The 19030-nt window shown below is 36.5% G+C and overlaps 1 protein-coding gene across 5 annotated transcripts in view; it reads right to left on the bottom strand.

The window, feature by feature from the left end:
- Positions 1–17990, bottom strand: part of LOC128223773 (uncharacterized) — a 29955-nt gene extending 11965 nt beyond the window's left edge. For 2 of the 5 annotated variants that reach the window (XM_052933146.1, XM_052933145.1), the window contains exons 1-24: positions 17851–17990; positions 16064–16202; positions 12775–15713; positions 12333–12472; positions 11992–12084; positions 11663–11798; positions 9866–9937; positions 9268–9324; positions 6860–6978; positions 6353–6563; positions 5897–6035; positions 5423–5674; positions 4891–4988; positions 4271–4355; positions 3883–4000; positions 3435–3652; positions 3046–3099; positions 2527–2613; positions 2229–2333; positions 1696–1818; positions 1236–1373; positions 888–1053; positions 454–621; positions 165–325 (exon numbers count right to left, since the gene is read on the bottom strand). In XM_052933146.1, the coding sequence (XP_052789106.1) occupies positions 165–325; positions 454–621; positions 888–1053; positions 1236–1373; positions 1696–1818; positions 2229–2333; positions 2527–2613; positions 3046–3099; positions 3435–3652; positions 3883–4000; positions 4271–4355; positions 4891–4988; positions 5423–5674; positions 5897–6035; positions 6353–6563; positions 6860–6978; positions 9268–9324; positions 9866–9937; positions 11663–11798; positions 11992–12084; positions 12333–12472; positions 12775–15713; positions 16064–16201 (5817 nt within the window). In that variant the 5' untranslated portion in view covers position 16202; positions 17851–17990. The remainder of the gene's footprint in view (positions 1–164; positions 326–453; positions 622–887; positions 1054–1235; positions 1374–1695; positions 1819–2228; positions 2334–2526; positions 2614–3045; positions 3100–3434; positions 3653–3882; positions 4001–4270; positions 4356–4890; positions 4989–5422; positions 5675–5896; positions 6036–6352; positions 6564–6859; positions 6979–9267; positions 9325–9865; positions 9938–11662; positions 11799–11991; positions 12085–12332; positions 12473–12774; positions 15714–16063; positions 16203–17850) is intronic. The other 3 variants (XM_052933148.1, XM_052933147.1, XM_052933149.1) reach the window with 3 other exon arrangements.
- Between the last annotated feature and the right edge of the window lie 1040 nt (positions 17991–19030).

Raw genomic sequence — 19030 nt, forward strand, 5'->3', positions numbered from 1 at the left:
TTAAATGCCCATACTTCTTTGATGTTTAACTGTAAAACTACTTATATGCTGCTCTTAGGCATGTCTGAACCCTAAACCTGCTTGATACTGCTGCCAGATTTTATGTAAGCCTACACTTATATCCAATTGCCTTTTGAAACAATAACTGAACTACAAATACATACTGGAGTGACACTGGATTCAGACGCTATACTGTTCCGCTTGTTCGACATTCCTGACTGTGTGGACTGGCCTGAAACTGCTGATGTCTGACTTTCCCCGAGGTTCACATCCGCAGGGAAGTTTGGTTGTCCCCTTTGATGACCATGTGACCAGTGATTCGGCACTGAGTAACAAAGAACACAAATTAGATAACTAGGTAATAATATATCTCATTTACATATTGCTAAAATGGAGTTAACACATGCTAATTATCAAAGCAGTACAAATGATTGTGTTTCCATCAAGTCTTACCATAATTATGGTATTCTCCAGTGTTGGCATATTCTGGATGTGTGGGCTCTGCCTGCTGCTGATTGGCTACTTCTGTCGGTGCCTGCTCCTCATTGGTAGGTTCAGTTCCTGTACTGTGATTGGTCAAAGCCTGGTGGTCCTGCCATTGAGTCTGACCATAGTTGGCACCTGTTAAGAGACGACATTTATTTGTTCCAAATTTATCTAATATTTTATTGTTTCTTAAGGCAAACCTACAGAATATCATCTTGATTAACAAGCCTTCAACTATCATCAAATGACAACAATTACTTCCTAGGCAAAACTAAAGGACTCACATCTGAAGTTATAAATAAACACTTATTTGTTTCAAGGAAAGCTTAGTTTCCCCATTACATAAATGATTAAAGGATTTGAATCTTTACAGCCATAAGCGTTACTAAAGATTTTCTCACCATCTGCCTCTTGGTGCTGGAACGATGGATCCTGCTGATATTGGTACTGGTTATCTGCCCCTGGCTGCTGGTAGTACCCAGTTGTGTCCATAGTCTGACCTTCCTGACCTGTGCCCTGAGTTACCTGCCCCTGGTCAAAGTGGTTCTGGTGGCTACCGTCTGGGGCCTATGTTATAATTATATTTGCAGTGTAGGGGTAACAAGTGAAAATGTAGTCAAGATAATTCACTAAGTTTAACAAAACAAAATTTAAAAACTTTGAATTGTGATATTTAGAGGCGGAGCACGGGATATGTCTATCTTCCGAATTTCTTCACTTATTTACATGTAAGAGTTTCACTGTTATACCTGGTAGGCCTGGGTGTGGCCCTCATACCCGGGCTGGTGTTGATACTGTGACTCCTGACTGCCCTCATACCCAGACTGGTGTTGATACTGGGAATCCTGGCTGTACACTCCACTGGTCGAGTTCAAGTATAACATGCCCTGCAAGTGCAATACAATATTACAAATATTTCATATAGAAATTACAATGGCAAAAACAACCCTACTTGACATGAATAGTAACAAAGCTATCACAATTTCCTTTTTCTCCAAAATATGGCGAGCTAAAAATGCTGACATAAAGAAGTACTGGCAATTAAGTGTTTGTACTTCTCCAGAATACTGCAAAGCTGAATAAGTTAAGAAAACACAGGTTTAAGTGACTTAAGTCAAACATCAGCTTTAAGTTTTATTAATTTCACAGCAAGATACAGTTTGTTTTCATCTCTGATCACATATTCAGAGTTACAGATAAGGTGCATACCTGCCCTTGTTGGTCTGGCTGCTGCATGTACATTCCAACCTCCCCACTGTCACTGCTGGCTGTAGTCCGGCCCCCCAGGTACGCCGGGGTGACTGTGCCAGAATGGGACTGTATTGCACCCTCCTTTAATTTATCACAGTACACATTATAGGTATAATTAAATACAAAAATCACAAGAATTATTTTGGTATTCATATCATCAGCTTCAATATTTCTCACCATCAATTTCAACTTAAATAATAATATTACTGTAAAATGAGGTCCGCAGACGACCTTCAAAAGCTTCAGTGAAACAATAAGTACCTAAATCCAGAGTGAATGGCCTTGCTATAATTATATATGTGATATATGTGTGTATTGTCTCTAGAAGCATGTGCAATAAGTTTCATTTGAATACCTTGAACAATTTTAGATTTATGACTAAGGTTAGAGCCTTTGCATGGGTGATGAATCCAAGGTTGTAACAATACCATTTTTTTATTGGAAAAAAAATCCAACAACAAAAAAACCACTTTGATAACTATGTCGCTCACCTCAAATTGCACAAGTGTTGTATGGAGGCTCCTCAACCAATCAGGATCCTGCTCATCTTCTGACTCCTCCAATTGCGGGTCACTAAACTTTAGCTGGCTAGATAGCTGAAAACGGCATACTTAATTGCTGTATTGAGTGAACAACTACTATACAAGGAAAAGTGTTGAGTGAGTATTTTGAGATTGAAATAATATATATGTCTTATTAAGTGATACAAAACCTTTAGGGATAACAACTGATTTATTTCAACTATATAGAAAATCATGTGCACAAAATTTCTATGGCTTGCATACTTACATCATATAGGAGTTTGACTAGAACATGGGTATAGAAGACAGGGTTGGTGTTCACTTGTCGAGAGATCACCTCACAGTATTGCAGAGCCTGAAATATGAAGAAAAAAAACATGTGCAAACAGTCATTTTATTTCCTTCAATTTACAAAGGGGCATGACTCAGGAATTATTACAAACTAGTGAGGGGATTTGAGGTTAGTGTTTGTGCGAATGTGTGTACCAGTCTATACTAAATTCACGCAAGGTTTCCAAGTGGTGGCTACATTCAAGTTCTTGCACAGCAAAGAGAACAGAACCTAGGCTATGACAATTCTCATAATAGATTTTCATATATATTTCATGTAAATTCAAAAATACCTAACCTTATGCAGCTTTAATGTGTTCGGCGAATTGAATGAAATAGTCATTTACAGTCTTGTAAGATAAATATCGATGTCAAGACTTATTAACTAAATGTTCATGTAAGTATTCTTCATTGTTAATAATTATTGCTTGTGTTGAACATGTTGTTCAAGTCTTACATCTTGAGCATATCCATAATCTGCCAGCCTGGTAGCATACAGGAACTTGAAGGTCTGAAATAAACAACAACACAAATTCATTATAGCAGCTCACTTGTGTGAGCAATCACCTAAAGCAAGACAGTTTAAACCCCGGATATTATCAAGCTTTTTAAGTAAATAGCATTTTTCATGAACAAGAAATATATTATCATTTAAATCTAGATTGATATTCACTTTGATAAACTCATTAATATTTTTAAGCTTATTTATTCCCTTTCTGAGTAACGAATACAGAATTTAAACATTTCTCAATTAATGTCACAAAGGACCTTTGGACATTCAACATGTGATATCCACAGAAAAGAAATTCTCCAAAACAACAAAGCCAATACAAGTACACAACATACCTGGAAGTTATTCAGGTTGAGCCAGGTGTTAGCGAGAGAGCGAGCGTACTCATATATCTCGGTACACTGTATGGCCTCATTAGTGGCAAAGTACTCGAGGGGCAAGCCGTGACTGGAGCCAATCAGCACGATCTTAGACGACTTCTTGTTGAATGAGCCAAAGGAGATCTGGGACATCAGGTAACAGAAGTGGCTTGCATGCAGAAAACCCTTGGATGCTGGTACAGAAAGTATGAGAGATATATTTTATTATTGGGATTGATTTGTATGAGATTAATTACTAAAAAATTATGAGAGCTTATATCTTCGACAGTTTTTGTAAAAGACTGTATGAAGAAAGAGCAACTTTCTGAGCAACAAACCTGTGATGTATTTGCCATTTTGTCAATACAACAGTACATGAAACATTTCATTCTTCCAAATGTTCATATAAAATTCATCTGCTTACCTAGCGTATCTCCAAGTGTCATGATGCATTTCCTGTCCAGGTCGGGTTTAGCCGTGTTGTTTGAGAGAATCATGGCAAGGTGGGGCCGCCAGTCTCCCCAACGCTCCTCTGTCACACACTGGAAATTCATATATAATTGTACCGTAGGTGGAATAAACAACTAAAATGTCTTCAAATTGAATCAATAAAATTTTACAGCTGTACAATTTCAAACAATCTTGCACTTTTGTAAATAAACAACCTATTTATATATCTAAAATATTTCACTTTATGATTGAAAGGGAAAGTTTTAGTAACCTAAATTTTTGCAAATCTTAGTTTCATCACATTATAATTACACAGTTTTGTACAAGGCCACAAATAAATGTTTGAGGCGGAGTATTCTCACAGTGACGGCCGCAGGCTGCCTCCCGGACATCAACTGGTACACGGTCTGTAGGGGGTCATTCATCCTCATGGCCACATTGGCAAACCTTAACAATGTATACAGGGACTTCAGACTGCTTTCAAATATGCGTTTATTGTTTAAATTAACATTCTGATTGAAACAGGATTAAAACACATGAAGCAGACTTAAATAAGTCATGATCCACTTAATAACTGGAGTGGTTTTAGTATATAATAATCTACACTTAAACTAAAGAAAAGTAAATGACATCTGACACTATTAATACAAGCATCTGTTCAGCAAACTAAGGCAACACCAAATGATGTTTTTAAAAAATGTAGCTGCTCCTATTTTTCACAATAAAATCCGATAAGAGTTGTCAATGCAGCTGATCATCGTATTTTAAAGGTGAAAAATAGTTATTATTCTTAAGCATTTCATTCTTAATATTTATTATAGGTTGCTGGCTCCAGTGTTTTTATTGAAGAAAAAAAAAAGGTATTTTTATTTTGTTATTTACCACTCAACATTTTAGAGCCCGAATCCATCAAACAAAAACTTAAACTTGTTGTGGCTTTGTTTAATTTTAACGAAATTTAGATGCATTCACCGCAGTATACCTCATCATAACGTTGGCGTGTGCGGTGTGGTTCATTTTGCTAGCCAGGAACAAGGCGTGGCCCCAAAGGTTATTTTTCATGGCCCAGTCTAACGCATCCTGTAAATATTAAATTTCTAATCTTAACATTAATAACTGTATAGTAAACTAAAGACTTTATATAATACTGATGAAATACTTACTTACTCTGGGTGAAGTTCAAAGTTAAATTTCTAATTAACAATTCATAAAATCCTATTGCACCTATGTTGCAAGGTACACATTACTCCAGAAAGTTACTTTCACTCCTAAATGTACACATGAATACTAAATGTTCACTTCCACTCCTTAATGTACACATGAATTCTAAATGTACACTTTCACTCCTAAATGTACACATTAATTCTAAATGTACACTTTCACTCCTAAATGTACACATGAATTCTAAATGCACACTTTCACTCCTAAATGTACACATGAATACTAAATGTACACTTTCACTCCTAAATGTACACATGAATTCTAAAAGTGCACATTATCCCATCATGTATTACCTTCTTCCTGCCATACATGAGCAGGTGCCTGAACCTGTCTGTGCACTCCTCCACTGATCTCCCTTTATTAACGAGGGCTCGGTCTACAGGAGTAGTGCCCCTTGACAAACGCGAGGAGTCCTCACTTTCCCCATCGTCGGCATCCAGTGCGTCCGCACTCGGCGTGATCTTCATACCTGAGCGTCGGTACTCAAGGGTTGTTGGCTCGTGGCCTTGAAGTATAAGGTCAGCTATGTCTGTGCCCACTACAGTCTACAAAAGTAAAGCACACAACATATCAAACCCTCTTCCTTAGGTCCAGACAATTTTCTGTTACACCTGTAATGTAAAAACATTTGTTCACAACCTCCTTTTTCAATAGCTGAAAAGTTAAGTCAAGAAAATCACATAATCCAATATCCTAAAACAGTCACTAATACATATGTAACACATAACTGCTTTAGTTATGAGCATTTGAAAAAAGTTCATTTATACCCCGTTTTGTTTTATAAGCAGTTCAAGGAACCTCCAGATGAGCTCCGCAGAATCGCGGTCCTGGAGGTCCATGTTTTCCACACACATTTTGGCCTTCTGTTGGCAGAAGTTCAGCACATCGTTTTTGTGGGTGTCACCCCTGTAAACAAAATGAGAAGCCTTGTTATCCATGAAACTTAAACAAAAGGAAAAATATAGGCATACAGCTTAAACAATAAGAGCATACTATGGAAACAATAATTGACATCATAACCCCTTGTGGATAATTCTATATAAAAGTAAAAACATAAATAGCTTGAATTTTATCATGGTTTAGCCTGATGAAGCTGACATAATTTAATCAATTTGCTTAGAAACAAAAAAACTTATGATATTCTTCTAATCTCCCAGTGCCCTTTACACTGTGTACCAAACTAATGGTATAAGTTAACCCCATGGTATAAGTTAACCCCTCACCTGACAAGGGGACCAGGATACTCCTCTAACTCCTCGGCTTCCTCATTCCCGTCCAGCAATGTCTGTACACTGTGTATCTCCACTGTGGCGGGCTGACCATCGGCTGGCCGGTTGGGTAGCACCTTGACAAGTTGACCATTTGGACCAAAACAGGCCCTCATGTGAGGTATCATGAATTTCTCAGGGGTCTGTCTTTGGGGTATCACCTCAGCTGAAAATGTGTAGATGAAAGTGGGTAATTCTTTGTGTTTTTGTGTCAACCCTTACTAAGCTCCCATTTGTCTGGCAAATGTATCGTTATCATAACTTTTACATTTTTTTTTTTTTTTTAATAGAATCATATTAATTTTATCATTATCATATTGTCTTAGTGCCCTGCAACTAAAATGGGATATGTGTGTTAGCTCAAGGGGTTATCCCTGTAGCTTTACTTGATATAAGCTTTGCAATGGGGGCATAATGTTACTGCAATTCAAGTGCCCTGATCATTACAGCATGTTTCCTTACTTGTGGTCTCCACCCAAGCAGAGACATGGGGGTCCCATCTGTAGCCATTCTGCTCGTAACCATAGTAGTCCTCGTACCCGCTCCGCGAGTAGTCGTAAATTTCTGGTGGGTAGTCAAATCTGCAAGGAAGATAAGAGTTAGTACTTGCATGGCAGCTACCGTAACAAGCCTATTCTCTATAAGAAGGTTTAAATATACAAATACAATATCCAACACAGTGAGGCCCCTTTACATTTTTTATAATAGGGCAGGAGTCATTGTATGCATTTTGAATCAAAGACTTGAAACAAATGGTACAGAAAATGGAAGTTCTAATCTATTTCTAATCTGTTTTATAGCATGGCTTAAGGTATTGCTTCAAACTAAATCTGTCATACATGAACCTTGATTTTAAACCAATATTTTACTAAAGGACTGTTTAACTGTGTTTCTACAAAAACAAGGTGAAGAATAAAACAGGGGTTCTAACAGTTGATTATTATCAATCATGAAAAATAGCCGGTGGTCTGTTTGAGTGTAAGGGATTCATGCCTAACAGGGGTAAAGTGGCTTAGTTCCCTTATGAAATTGTTTTCAATATCATTTAAGTTAATTCCTATCTTTTTGGTGCAAATGTCCAAGCTAAAAACAATCTTCACAACTGAACACTAGTCGGAAGTTAAAAGATTTTAAAATCTTGTTTTCAGGATTAACCCTAAACTTCATCTGTTAAAATGTTTTAATAATATCATCAACTAAATCATTTCTTTATACTTAATAATCAAGGTCATACAAATATGTACTTCATATGAAACCAAATGTTACACAAGAATATTACCACCAAAAGCTGTTTCTTCAATAACAAACAGCTTGTTAACTGCTCTTCAAATCTATGAAATATTTTCCCTGTAAGTTGTTACTATGAGTTCTCATCTATGTAAGCAAGCAATTCATAAGCATTGTTATCAAAGGATTCAGTCATGCATCTGTTTATAATAACTTTTTATCAATAATACATCTCAAAAATCAAATAATATCTTAATATTTTACTATGTTAGTAAGTATCATTTTTATTATAGCTAGATTCGAGGCCAGCTACAAGCTTACATGTATCAAGCGCGATGGGCCGATGATTATGGAAGTCTCAAGTCTGAGTCTACACCCAGACTCAGAAAAATTGTTTTAAAACATGACAGATATGATCTTCATTCTATTTCTTTAACGAAAACTATGTAAATAACTGTATATCTCTCAAACAGTAATATAATTCATCAATGAAAGTTACAATGATGGGATGATTTGCAGTTTGAGTCTAGAGTCTGACAGGCTCACTGGCCCCCAGTTTCTCCAAAAATACTTATTATTATTGTTTACTATAAGTGTTGTTCTGGATTAGTAATAGCTCAAATATTTATATGGAATTGTACGTAACTATTTTTTGCATATTTGTTGAGATTGTAAACACAAATTTGGTTAAAAAGTTTTCGGAAAATAAATCAAAATGTGAAATTACCAGAATTTCGTTTTCATTTCTTTTAAGTTATATACAAAATATAAAGTAGTAAATACTTCTGAGAAACAGGGGCAATATGTCATATATGAGAGGCCAAGAGCAGGTTTTTTGGTTGAACAAGAAATTGCGTGGCTGACACCCGGAGTAAATACGTGTATGTATTTAAATACTGTGTAAAAGTAGAATAAGTATGACTTTATCATAGGTTTCTGCTGCACATTTTGAACTCCCAATTGTGAAACAGTTGGGGGAAATAAGAGCCTAAAAGTTTCTGATTTATAAATACAGAGCATGCAGACATGCAATATCAGCATTTTAGTTAGGTTGAAATGTGAATTATGACTATTTTAAACAACATGTTTTTAGTACTTTTTCAACAGAAATGAAATAGAATATTCCATGCAAATTTATTTTTTTTAAATTAAATTCTATGTCCTTTAAAACTAAATGACCTGTATTTGAAAACACTGTGACAAAATTATGATAATCCTGCTGCAAAAAAGAGAGAACTTTGGCTTGCCCTTCCAGCCAAAGATAAGTGCTAGGCACTATTTCTATACATGGAAGCACAATCTTACAGGGACTTGACTGACAAAGTATTTATATGGCCTAAATTGTCGAAGTAAAGGGTTTCTCGGATGATTTGTAGGCAGTCTCCATTTACATCCAGGAGAACAGTTGACATGATGTAGGGTCTGTGTGAAGTGTTGCAGCTATCGTAAAACACATGAGGCGTGTAGGAAGTGTGATGTAGCATGATCAAGCATTCTTTTCTAACATGTTTTGGTAATAGTTTTGTTCCGAGATATAGTTTTGTTCCGAGATTTTTTCCTGCAGCAATATGATGTTAGCGATACATATGATAATACATGACACCCTCTATGAATATACACCTGTATATAACCCCTAGTTTTACCTCTTCTTTTTATCAGATTTCACATCGGGTGTTTTGTTCTTTTCTGCTAGACTAGTGCTATTGGAACAAAAGAACGTAAAATATGGAGAACAATGCAAATATAAACAAGGAAACACAAGGTGCAACTAAAGTTAAACGGTATAAAGTAAACTAAGGGAAAAAGGCTGTTAAAGCAAAAATGTCAAAAGGTTGTTAGTTTCTTAGGTAATTATAGAATTATGTCATAGCAACAAACAATCACTATAAAACATGCTACTTTTAAATGTGCTTGAAAGTAAATACCATACCAATTATGCAAAAAGCCTTACTACATGCAAAACCATTCATCATAAATTGCTTTACACCGAAAGGACAGTTTAGGGCTTACTTTTCAACTTCGTTTCTGTTAGATGGTTAATTTTCACATCAAATAATAGTTTGAAAGCCATATAAGGTTTTACTGGCTGATAAAAGATTTTAACAGAAAATAATTAACACCAAATCACAATCTGAAGTAGCATTTCTCCGCCTTCCAATTTAATATTTCACCCAAAACTCATCCATGGTAAAGAGAAGCAACTCCAAACTAGCAGCATTAATCAGGGGAGATCATACTTACATTTCCTCTCCCCCATCCGAAAGAGACCCTGGTGTCCCCGTGCGGGGTCGACGCTGGTAGGGGTCAGGGTACCTAGCAGGGACAAGGGAGGTAACTCATAAAAAGCATGCAGGTCAGGCCACTCCTCCAGAATGTGCCTTAGTCATTAGGTTATGTCCTTTTGAAAGAATTGTTTCTTTAAAGTTTTAAAAATAGAAATGTTTGACAATATTGAAAAAACTAAAGACAAAATGCCTTTTTAAGTTGTTACTTGGAACAATTGCTTTGGACTTGTCTGTCAAATGATAAAATTGTCATGTGGACATACATATTCACCCTGACATAAATATACCCTTATTTGTTTTTGAGAATGAATTTGGCACATTCTGGTATATACAAACAATGCAAATTGTCCATGATTCACAGTGATTTAGCATTTAGTTATCTAAATTCAATATGCAACTAACCTCTTGTACACCCAAGAAATATTAAACATTACAGCTGATAAGCTGATGCAATATGAAGCATAGCAAGTATTAAATATCCTTCAACCAAAATATAAATGCAAATGAATGAACATGAGATGTTATTTAAATACTGAGGTTATTTTAACTTGATATACATTGTTATATTTGAAATTAATTATGTCAATTGAACAAGAATAACATTATGTTAAAATAAAAAGTCTTGTTTAGTAAGACAAAATTAATGCAAAAGACAGGTATATTTTCAGTAAATGATGAAGTTTTACTCAGCCATAAAAATACTTAATGAAAACATTTCAAGCTGATGGGAATCAAAAGTGGGGAGAGTGGGGAAGATCAGGTCACACACAACTAAATTACAGGACAGACAAAATATCACAATAAGGGATACCAGAGTAGGGAAACACACTACCAACAGTGCAGAATTTACCCTGAGGCCAAGGTTGAACACAACACATACCTTCGCCTATATATAACCAATAGAAGAATGTTATTCAGAACGTAGTCATATTTATTTTCAATTATTATAAACAAAAATTATATTGCAAAAAGAAAAAGTATAAATGTGATGAAAATATAATTATGATTCAGTGATTTTTTTGGTGCAATTTAGTGCCATCTATAGGCTGTTTCCCCTTGTGAAAAAATGTCCATTTTTCCCAAAAATTTATATTTTTTTCCCAATTTGATAAATGCACATTATGTAAGTGAATAAAAAGCAATGAATTTCTTGAAAAATAAACAAAATCTTGACAAGGCTAACACATTCACAGCATAAAGTATGCTTAATAAGGTGAAAACATGTATATTTGCCATTATAATTGCTATTTTTATCTGATTTTGTATTTTTCCCAATCTGGACTTTTTTTCCCAATTTGCAAGGTACAGGCAAGAAAATGTTTTTTTATAAATCACCGCTAATTATATCACGAAATAAAATGAATTGTGAGTTGCTATTCAAGTGTAGGACATTATCACATTACTGGGGACATGTAAAGTTGTAATCGACATTGGGCTGATTGTTAAGAACTTTGTCATCGTTGTTAATTTTCATATCTTAAGACAGTCCACCTTAAGATTTTGTTAACAATTGGTGAGAACATTTAACAAGTCTAAACAATCCACCCAATGATGGCTAGATAAAGGTAGTACAAATAAAAGTGATGTTTCATCCCAATATGCACATTTTGCTGTATTTCCTCCAACCTACATCATACATGTATACGTATACCACAAAATGCTGCAAAATAAAGCCGTCACAATAATATTGCTCTATATACTTAATGCACAACAAAAAAGTATTTACAAACAGGCAAAATCATTAAGACTTTACCTTGGAACATCCTGATAGTAGCTCTGGTCGCCATAGTAACTCTGGTCATAGGTGCCATAGTAGTAGTCATAGTAACGTTGGTCATAGTACTCCCGGGGAGCACGCCGATAGTATTCATCATAGTCATACCCTGAAACTGATTAGAATAACACAAAAATGACACAGTACCAGTAAGACTAAAGAAAGTTTCGTAAATTTACTTAACACAAAGAAATAATTTAAAATTACTGATGTAACATTAAAAGTGTTCATCTGAATAAACACAATAATATATATAAAATATTCAAATGCTCTGATGAGTATACAAGTTTACAGCAACAAAGTGTTACCTCTGGTCCTGTCCCTGTAGTCTTTGTCATAATCGTTCCTAGAACGAGGTCTCTCTGAGTCGGCGATGCGTGACACTGGTCGGTCTCGCTCACCTGGAGATGTATGGTGTGAGAAGTAAGCTAAATTATGCATGTACAAGTATGTACCTACAATAACATGTATGGTAATGAAAACTGCCTCCTTACATCAAGAGCAGTTTATTAACAAAATTCATGAAATTATGCATACGTTAAAAAAAAAAATTGATCATAATAATAACCAAAGTACTTTAACCAGTTATCCTTTGACATACTAAAGATGTACCCTAGCAATTTTAAAACTTGAAGGTCTCTATACAAACCTTGTCTGGACTTGGGCCTGTCGCGATCATATCGATCTCTCCTGTAGTACTCTCGATCCCGGTCCCTGTCCCGATCACGATAGTCTCGTCTACTACTACTGTCCAGTATCGATCCACGACTGGATGGTCGATCTCGGTCCCTTTATGCAAGAAACAAGATTTATTCTAATTCATATTTACTGGAATAAGAATTTGAATAAGAAATCTAATAAATACATGCACATGTTACTAGAGAAATGCTTTTTTGTAGTTATATCTTTACATATTTCTTTCATAAGCACACAACTTCTTATAGGTTGATATATTGTACAGCTCTTCCATCGACTATATTCTGTTGTTGTTTTTTTTATAAAAAAACAACTTATTTATATACTGTGTAGCTTTTAAAAGAAATGAACAGTGAAACACAATATGCACTCAACAATTTTGAGCGATTTCCCACCTGTATTTATCATGGTCGTCTCTGTATCTGCGTTCCTTGCTATCCACGCGCTTTCCTCGGTCTCGTGAATCATCCTGATCCAGAGAAGTCCTCGAGTCATACATACTCAACTGTTCTCGTGATGTGGCTCTTGAATCCTTCAAGTTTCTATCACGCAAACTGTCATATGAATGGTTTCCACGGATACCGTCCCTGTCCCGATCTCTATCACGATATCTATCACGGTCCCTAGAGTCTCTATAATCACGATCATCCCTGTAACGTTCCCGCTCACTAGAGTCTTTATCTCTATATCTTTCTTTATCCTTTCTACTTTTGTCTCTATCATCATCATCTTTCTTCCTCGAATGACTGTTATCTTTACCATCTTCAACGTCATCTGACTTGATATGCTCACTCATGGAACTGATCAGAGAAACAATAGGGTTGAGCTCTAATGGAGCATTTGCCTCACTGACATTTGTATTATTTCCAGTCCCAGCAGCTGATGCTACAGGCATTAACAGTATATTTGGCATAGCTGGGGCATCAGCAACGTCAAGCAGGGAGGCAGCTGGTGACACATTATTCTTGCCTCTGCTCACATGTATATGATGGAATGCTGATTGCCGGGACCTGGAAGGCCGATCCCTTTCCTTGTCCCCACCGTAGGGCCCAGCCGGGGGTCTGGAGGTCAGCTTGTCCCCATCAGAACTCCGCCCATACCGGTCCTTTTCTCTATCAGGGCTTCTCCGACCTCCTTTGCGTTGTGAAGAATCCCAGTCAGGTGTTCTTCTTCCATATTTTTTATCATATTCTGAACCTCCTTTCCTTTCTGCCTGCCTATCTTGACTTTCCCATTCTGGTGTTCTTCGACCTCTACCATTGTCCATATCAGGTGAATATCTCCCTCTTCTCTCCCCACTTGAAGGTTTTCCAGTGTTTGGCCTTGACTTCTGTTCCTGTTCAGCTATTCCGGGAATTTCATGGGAAGCCTTGACTGGTTTGTTTTTACCTTCTTGTTTTAGAGGCTGGAAGGCACTTTCCTTTCTTGGCATAATAGGGCTTTGTTTGACATTTCCAATGGTTTTCTTTGACTGTGATGAGACAGGTGTATCTGTTATATTTCCTTGAGGTTTATCATCATTTAAATCAGGACTCTCAGATTGGTCTCTCATCTTGTTTTGGTCTATGTGTCCCATTATAGGTGATATTGACTGATTTAACACCACAGGGCTATTCTCATAGTTTGGCTTGGTGACATCAAGCTGGGTTGAAGACAGAAGACTGACATCTTCCTGACCAACTTCAAGTTTACCTTTCCTGAATGGGTTACCTCCCTTTGGCCCACTGCCTGCCATTGGAGGAGGAGGCGCACTTATTTGAGCAACTTCGGATTTGGCAATATTGTCATGTATTTCTTTGTTTACAGGTTTCTGAATGCGAGGATTGGTCACTTTATTTTCATGCTCCTGTAGAAGGTCATCCTCAGTGGCTTTTCCAGTGCTAGAAGGCGACCCTCTAGCCGAGCTATTGTTTGAACTGATAAAGAACTTCACATTGTTATCAATGGAGGCATTTCTACTGTGAACACTTGAAGGAGGCATTTCCAATTGTGCTACATGAGGTGTTTCCAATTGTGCTACAGGAGGCGTTTCCAGTTGTGCAGCTAGTGGTTGCTCAACTTCACTGTTTGGCACTAGTTCCCAGTCACTGAAGGTTGGCGTAGTTGTTGCTTGTGGTTGACTCTCAGGTTGCTCTTCAATGCTTTCTTTTGAGTAACTCTCCTGTGTTGGAGGCCAGGAACCACCACTCTCTGCAGAAGGAGGAACATTCAGCAAACTCTCCCCAGTTGAAGGTACAGATGGTGGAAGGTTTGACATTACTTGGGTATTTTGATACATTGGAACATCTTGCTGATACTGAGCATGTGGATCAAAAGGCATTTGACCAGAATACATGGGAATACTGGAATTAATATCCACGGGAATTTGACCACTAGGTTGAGACACAACATTATCTTGTATTCTTAATAACTGCATTTGATTGTTAACACTTTCAGGTAAACCTACACCAAGAAAATTGCTATTTTCACCAGATTGTATATGTTCCTGATTATAATTAAAACCGTGACTTTCTTTCTTGTTTTGCTCATTTTCATTTTCAAAAGTAGCACCGGCACTATGATTACTGCTTGACCCTACATGGGACTCTGATAGTTCTTCCTCTGATTCATCAGAATCATCACTATCCTCATCATAGTCTTCATTGTTATATGAGACATCTGTCACTCCACCCTCAATGTTACCCAGAGATGGAGCTGTACTTTGACTTTCCTCTTCTGTAGAGAGTGAATTGTCCAGTTCATTATGAGGTCTCTGATCACTAGAATTAGCATCACTCTGGGAAACATCAGAAAATGGAACTCCAGAGTTATTCATTGGTGGGTTGGTTTGCTGATTATACTGCACATTAGGGTCATAAAAATTGACAGATCCACCAGCTACATTCTGCACATTACCATGCTGAACAAGGTTATTATGACCTTCACTGTCATTTCCATTCTGTCCACCCCAATAGTTATTATAACCAGCATACTGATTCTGCTCTCCCCCAGCACCGTAATCACCTTGTTTTATGACCCACTGACTACTGTTTTGGTCCCAAATGTAGCCATTCTGTTCCCACTGGTTCCCACTAACACTATTGTCCTGTGGTTGGCTCCACTGATTCTGGCCATACCACTGCTGCTGGTCCCCAGCTGTTGCTGTAGGATACTCTGAGGCCCCAGACTGAGACTGGTCTTTGCCCGCAGGGTCTGGCTGGCCAGAGAATTCCTGAGCATATGGGTTTGCACCTGGGTCCCACGCACCCCAGGAGCTCCATCCTTCACTGCTTTCCTGGTTATCAGCATTCACCTGGTGGTTCTGTCCAGCAAAAGCTTGCTGACCTACACCACCCTGAAATAGATAATCAAGATTTTCAGAAAGATATAGTGCAATTTTCATTCATCTGGTTGGTTTTTTTTAGCAACATTTTCAGCAAATGTCTTATCTTCTCTTAGTGCAGAGAATTGAATTTTACATTGACAAGTTAAAATATATTGATTATGCCTGACCATTAAATACAGGCAACATTAGAGCAAGTCTGTTCATTACTCCTCAGTAGAAAATGAACCCTAACCCAGCAGAGACTTGTTTTATTTCATGTCTTAAGATTGTGCATTCTTACTTCTGAAAAACTAGTTAACACCTTTGTAAAAATAAAAAAAAATCCATGAAGACTTTTTAGAAATTTATATATTGTTAACCTGTTGTTGGAACGATTGCTGGCTGGAGGCAGGGGTGTTCTGGAAGGCTGTTGGATCAAAGAACTGGACTTGTCCGGACCCTGGGGCCTGTTGAACCTGTCCCAACCCTGGGGCCTGACCTCCTCCCCAGTTAGTCATCCTGGAATTATATAATAAATCAAAATCATTTTAAATTCTATTCTACAATGTTGCGAAACAAGTTATCACAACATAACATTTATCACTTTTGTTGGAAAGATGTTATCTGAATAGATTATCATGAGAGATTTACAGAAACACTCAGACTTACACAATGTGTGCCTTAATGAGCTGAGCAGCTTATAAAATGAAATTGAATGCATTACTTCACAAAAAATAATGAAAACAGTTAAAAATATATCAACATATTCAACAATAATGTTTGGTTTTAAAACTTCATTTATTCATGAAAACTACCAGAATATTAGATGTGTCATTTAAAATATCTTGTTTGATATCTGAGGAGGTCATGAAAGTCATTATTTCGATTGAAAATTTCAGATTAAAGCAGAATTTTCAATGACCCTATTACATGCTATTAGATACAGAGGCTGAATGAAACAAAATCCATATGTTTAGATATTTTATATTTTTATATAATATCTAAAGGAATTCGGTGCATTTATGAGCTGCTAGCTGCATTAAGGCAAACATTATTTAAGTCTTGGAGTGTTTGTTTTGTACATGTTTCATCATAATACATGTACCCTGGGTGCCCCAAAACTCACACTTTGTAAAGGATAAATTATTTTTCCTTTTATTTATATTTTCACTAGCATTTTGTAGAGAAACCAGGAGAACATGGAGGAAATCCACTTGTCAGGCTTGGTGACCACAAACCAAAGTCAGATGCACCCAGGCTGGAAATTGAACCATGGGCACCAACAGGGTTTCCATTTAAGTTAGATTATTACTTCCTAGTAATGAGCAAAACTTCCAGAATTTCATTGGGCTTGGAAGTTCAGAATATCAAAACTTGGTGGCAATGTAACTTTCATGGTCACATTTTCCATCAGTCTTAAGTTTAATCAATTATTTAAAAAGAAATATGTAAATTTATTTATTTGAAACAATAGATGAAGATAAATTCAACATTTCAATGAAAAACTCCCATAATTAATGGTCAGAAAGTTCATTCTTCCAGATTCAAATTATTATTGGTAGCACTGTGTGAAGCGAAAAGCATTAAGCAGTTAAATAAGAGTGCTTACCACAGAGATATCTATACAGCATTTCAAGTTAAGTAAACCTAGGAGGAAAAGTTTGCCTGAAATGGGGCTAGAAGCCACGACTGCTGGCACACCAACACTGCACTCTAACAAACTAAGCTAACCAGGCGGTTTTTACACAGACTAAAGCACCTAGTTACTTACTGCCACCATTAAAGTAAACCTTGGTGGAAAAGTGTGCCATTGTGGGGCTTAAACCTACCACTGCTGGAACACCAGCAAAGAGCTCTAACCAACTGAACTAACGAGGAAGCTGGTTTCTTACCCACACCCACTACACTAGTTAGAAGAGCACATGACTTCTTTGAAATGCAATGGGTGCCAGGTCTGTTCATTTAGCTGGCCAGATATTTCATTGCGTACATATTTAAAGTTATTACAAAGTTGTCGATACACATCACCATATAAATTATGACAGCATCATATATTTTATATTTATACTCTTGTCCATGTTGTCATTTTCATAAACCTGTCTGTTGTGAGTTGTCAAAATTAAAGCAAGCATGTAAACAGTTTCATAAGCATTGTAAATATAATTACCTTGGCGTTTACCTATAATGCTTCAAAAAATTATGTTTTTTGATGATATCTTACACATAAAATGAAGTCGATCAGAAATAAATTATCAAAAGCTGTCTGAAAAACTATTGTGACGACTGACAGGCAGCCATATTCGTTACGTGTAACACGCATGCGCAGTAATTATCTCATGCGGATTTTCATCGCAACTTCTATCGCAACAGTTGCATGTCAATAAAGATTGTTTCTAAATGTGACAACATGAACTTTCAATATGAATACCACGACTATACATCATTCTTCGGAAATAAATCAGTTTTAGGCATGGCGAAACATTTTTTATCGAGAAATAAATGCATAAATACAGTGTATAAAATGACCGAGTTACACACTTCCGATTCTTGCTAATTGCCCGGCTCCCTAAATCGTTTATCGCAAATGCACAGTTCCATAAGCGGTGACAGATAGCGTACTGAAGAGAGAACTTTTAAATAAATGACAAACTGTTATTCAATGCCAACACTTACGTTAAAGTTAAACATATGGCTTATTAGAGAAAACTGTTTTAATATATATTTTTTGAAATTTGAACACTAATCAATAAAAAACCGAGACCGTTTGACAAACCATTTAACACCTGAGAAGCATTACATAGGAACAGAATGGTTCTTAACGTGCCGACTGTATGTTCATTCGGTATCGTAGGGCTTACATGGATTTAGCGCTTCTATAGAAAAAACCTCAAGCTTCCTTGTTTTTTTATTTCTCTGTTTTATTGATACCATAGTGTGCATTTCAATTTTAACCAGATTCATCGATATGTTTTGAAATGTGGTTTATATATGATAATACTCCACTATTCTCAATCTGGCATATAGTGTATGATAGTACATCTTGTTATATTTTTTGCTTATCATATTTGCAATGGCAAATAAAAGTCAAGTTCGCCAAACAAATTATTTCCATTTCATTATTATTATTATTATCCGTTGTCAACATAAAAAATGATGACCAAAAGAGAAATAATGATGGACAAAACATATATTTTTATTCACATGTTCTTTGTTTTTATTTTCAATCAATTGCAAAAGGCGATGTCAATATCACGATCAGAATCAAAATTCAAGAAACATACATGTGTTTGCTTTTTTAAGGAAGGGGCTTTATATTAAAAGGATCCTATTGGAAAATAGATATAAAT

This window comes from Mya arenaria, chromosome 17 (assembly GCF_026914265.1).
Source record: "Mya arenaria isolate MELC-2E11 chromosome 17, ASM2691426v1".
Taxonomy (NCBI): Eukaryota; Metazoa; Mollusca; class Bivalvia; order Myida; family Myidae; genus Mya; species Mya arenaria.